Source organism: Arachis duranensis, chromosome 1 (assembly GCF_000817695.3).
Source record: "Arachis duranensis cultivar V14167 chromosome 1, aradu.V14167.gnm2.J7QH, whole genome shotgun sequence".
NCBI lineage: Eukaryota > Viridiplantae > Streptophyta > Magnoliopsida > Fabales > Fabaceae > Arachis > Arachis duranensis.
In genome coordinates this window covers 37577954-37582519 of record NC_029772.3, presented here as the reverse complement: position 1 = coordinate 37582519, position 4566 = coordinate 37577954, and the positions used below count along the sequence as shown (strand labels likewise).

Here is a 4566-nt window from a genome sequence, read left to right as displayed (position 1 = left end):
TGACATATTAAATTTAAAAAATGTGAGAATTAATTTAGAAATCAGATTCTTTTTAATTTGATTTATAAATAAAAAATTAAAATTAAAATTAAAATTCTTAAAAAATTCAAATTATTTATTTTAATTCCGAACATTTTAAACAAACTCTTCATATTACAAAAAGCTGTCATTACAGTGAAACTGAAAATGAATAGTGAATACGGCATTTACCTTATGGGTCCATCCGCTGTACATAATCGTCATTTCGGTTTATATGATCTGTTATTTCTGTTGATCAATATCTGAAGTTTTAACTGCCTCGTGCCGGTAGAAATAATAAGCATAGCATATTATCATTTACTGTTAATTAATCTTCTTTTTTAAATGCCACCGATCCCACTCTCTGACTGTGTCATCCCCTTTAAATACCTTTTTATCTTCTCTTCGTCTCTTCATTTTCTCTTCTCTTCTTTCCCTGTCTGCTTTCCTTTCAATTCCCACACCTTTTTCTTTCTTTTGCACAAGTTTATCGAAACTTGTGATGCTCCACAGAACAGAAATTAAATTAATAAAGGGAACAAAAGCAGAAGAAGAAGGTGCACGGTTATTACAAGAAGCTAAAAGGAGGGATTATTGTTATTTTTTATTATTAATAGTAGAATCGCGTTCCAATTAGGGCTATGGAAGGTTGGGGAAATGGTAGGAGTAATGCGAGATGGTTAGTGTTACTGTTAGTGGTGGTGGCGGTGGTGTGTGCGGAGAAGAAGAACGAGAATAAGAATGCATATGCGACTATGATGTACGTGGGGACTCCAAGGGACTATGAATTCTACATAGCGGTGCGTGTTCTTCTCAGATCACTCGCTAAGCTTCGTGTGCAAGCTGATCTTGTTGTCATTGCTTCCATTGATGTTCCTCCCAGATGGATTCGAGCTTTGTAAGTCTTCTCTTACTTCTTCAATATATCATCATCCTCGTCATCATTCATTTAAAGCTACCTGATTTCTTACCCCTTTTTCTTCTATGCTGTCCTCAATTTTTCTATTTTTATTACATTAATTTCTCCATGTTAATTTCCTTGCTTCTCTTTCTTTGTGTGTATTTTTTTCTTTTTAACTAATTATCCAAAAATATAATAAAGGAAAAAGGTGATAAGATTGGGGAAATAGGTGAGAGAAGATGAGTTTGGTTTGACTGTGAAGTATGCACTATGCACGTGTTAAGTGTATCATTCTCTGGAGTCTGGATTATTGTGGGTTCGTCCTTTTAGTGTTGAAAGAAACCCCACGAGAAACTTACTACACTCTTCCTTAACTCCTTTTCTCTTCTCCTTTACCTTCTATACATGATATTTTTCTCATCTTCACTTTTCTTATATGATGCAAATTCCCTCTTATTTATCTCTTTTAAAAGTAACAAACATAATAATAGTACAAAAAAAAAAATAATAACCAAATTAATTATTATATATTTAAATATATTTTATTTTTAGTAACTGATTTTTTTGTTATACATCTGAAATAATTGTTAATCGATCATAATACCAAGTATGTTGATTCTTGCTAAACATATTTTTTAAAAGATACGAGTCTTAATAATAAAATTCTAATAAATGCCCTAGAAAACAAAAAGATGATTAAAAAACTGCTATTTTTATTAGATGTCGTTTTCCTAAATGAAGTTTCAGTGGCTGAGTTTGTGTGTTAGTGGGGGCAGTGAAACGAGGGGCTTTGCGCTTATTGTGTCTTTTTTGCGCGTGAATTCCGAGTCACTCAGTCTTCAACGATGGTTTCAATTCAAATCCTGAACATTGGTTCTTTTTCTGGTTCCTTCGTGTCTTGTTTCTATTTGGTTTTATGGGGTCACCATTATTCCCCAAACACCGATTCCTCAAATATCAATAAGTCAATAAATAAATACTCATTCACTCACTCACTCAACTTAAATTCCACCCATTACCCTTTTTCATTTATATTTAAAACCCATAATAATACACTAGTGATATATTATTACTAAATTCAGTATACCCAACAAATGATAATTTAATAACTAAAATACTAAACAAAATGGCAATATATTCTCTTCACAAGTTTGAAGCATTGACTTTGTTGTTAATTTGGATATACTCTCTTCGTTTTTTTAGCACTATATAATATAATAATACTCTGCCACTTCATATCAATAATGCAATCATGCCTTAATTAATTAAGTTATTAGTATAAATTTTGCTGTTGTATGATTTGTAGCAGACTAGCAGGTGGTCGAATTCAAAAAATATTTTTATTTCATTTTATAAATCAGTTCAAAAAACAATTTTTTTTCCCCGTAGTTCTAATAATATGCTACACCACCTAATGTAAATTAAAATACTTGTTCGAGCAGATATGCTAATATATAAATTTTTTGTTATATCCTATTAAAATTATCCTATTTTAATTATATATATTTCCATTGAAGCTCCATTTCTTTATAACTTAACAAGAGTAGAAAATATCATTTATAGTTAAAATTATAGCCATTAAATATTAGATATATTGATACCGTTATAAAAAAGATGAAAGGTTCACTAATAGTATCCTTAAATTATATATTTAAAACCTCTCTCATACCAGATCTAATTTTAATTTTATTTTAGCTCTTATAAAATGATATATAAATATTTGTGAGAGTATATATCATAAATAATAGTGATTTAAAATTAAAAGTGTAATATTTAGTCTTAGTTTAGCTAAAATTTTATATTATTTTTAATTATGTAATCAATATAATTATACGAGTCACAACATTTTATTGGTTCTCCATAAAAATAATATTATATTTTTAAAGTGATATTAATTTTATTTTATCATCAATTAATTCTAATGTAAATTTTAATTCTAAATCAATTTATTTTTTAAAAAATATAAAAAAATAATATTTTAAAAATACTCTATTAGAGATGTTCTTAGAATTATTTGAAAGTATTGAAAATTTTAACATGTTAAATTTTCGATAAAATCATTTTATATTAAATATCTTTATGCGTGCTCTTAAAACAATTATTAAAATAACTCTATAATTTAACGGGCAAATTAATAAAACCAATAAAATAATAAAAATTTAAAAATATATGCATAATAACTATAAAAATATATGCATTTAATTTTCAGAGAAAAAATTAAGATTTTTTATTAATTTGTCTTAGGACACATAACAACAAATTTAAAGTTTTAAATTGATCTTTAATAAATTTTAGATCAGACGCTTTAATTTTTAATAATTTTTTATTCTTTTAAAAGTTTTTTAAAAATGATTTCTGTTAGACAATTTAATTATTCTATAATTTATAATAAAATATTTAATATGTATATTTAACAAATAAATTTTTAACAAATTTTATTATAAGATAATTAGATGTCTAACAAATATTATTATAAGATAAATTAGTTCTTCTTATAAAATAACCAAGATTAAAAAACTTCTAAAATAATAATAATTTATTGAAAATCAAAGTGACTAATTTTAAATTGTTTGGATGCCAAATTTGAGTGTTTAATTATATCTAAAGAATATGATAACGATATCATTAATTCTCTATGAAATGTTTCTATAAAGAGTATGCCCAAAATAAGCATAAAAATTTTATACATATTAAATGTATCATATTTTTATAAATTATTAAATTTCATTAAATGCATATTAAAAATTATTATAGAAAAAAATATTGATAAATTATAATAAATATAAAATATACTAGATGTTAGTAGTATATAAATTAAATAAATAAATATCTAATTGTAACATAAAAATAGTAAAATAATTAAATTTTATGTTATATTATTTGATAAATAATTAAATTGTTATATTAAAATATTTATAAAAATATAATTTATTTAAAATATTATATATAATGCATAGAAATTTTGACATGTTTATTTTTTTAATCCTTTTAAGAAAAATTTCTTTGAATATAAAAGGAAAAAAAAAGAAATACGCATATCTTTTATGAAAAAAAAAACGTTGAAAAATAAATAAAAAATAAATCATAAGGCACAATATCACAACAAATTAAATGTGATTTCTAAATAATTTTTTTTATAAAGAGATGCGTTTTTTTTCTCTCTTTTTTTTTCAAAAACAAACATTAATGTGTCTCTTTTTGAAAGATTATATGCTATGAGGTCAGTGTAAACATATCAAGCAGTGTTGTTGCGTTGTAACATTCTACAAATGATTAAATTAAGACGAGGTCGGTATAATTTTCTCTTATGACAATATTATTAATATTAGTTAATCATATATTATTACATGATAGAGCATACTTGGACATTTTCATCGCTGATATATTTTTTTTCTTTTTTCATAAAAGACATGCATATTTCTTAAATTTTTTATTCAAAACAAATTTTCTTAAAAAAATTTAAAAAATAAAAAGGTCAATATTTTTATATAATATACTTAATATTTTAAATAAATTATATTTTTATAAATATTTTAATAAAAAATTTATTATATAATAATATCTTTAATAAAAGTTAGTTAATAAATTTTGAATATAATAATAATCTAATTATTTGTCAAGTAATATAAAATAACATTTTAATTATT

At 23.9% G+C, this 4566-nt stretch overlaps 1 protein-coding gene across 1 annotated transcript in view; it reads left to right on the top strand.

The window, feature by feature from the left end:
- The first annotated feature begins 435 nt into the window (after window positions 1-435).
- The window catches only part of LOC107485945 (putative glucuronosyltransferase PGSIP8), an 8864-nt gene continuing 4733 nt past the window's right edge, over window positions 436-4566 (top strand). Inside the window, exon 1 of the mRNA XM_016106477.3 lies at window positions 436-916. Coding sequence (XP_015961963.1) covers window positions 660-916 — 257 coding nt within the window. The 5' untranslated portion in view covers window positions 436-659. The remainder of the gene's footprint in view (window positions 917-4566) is intronic.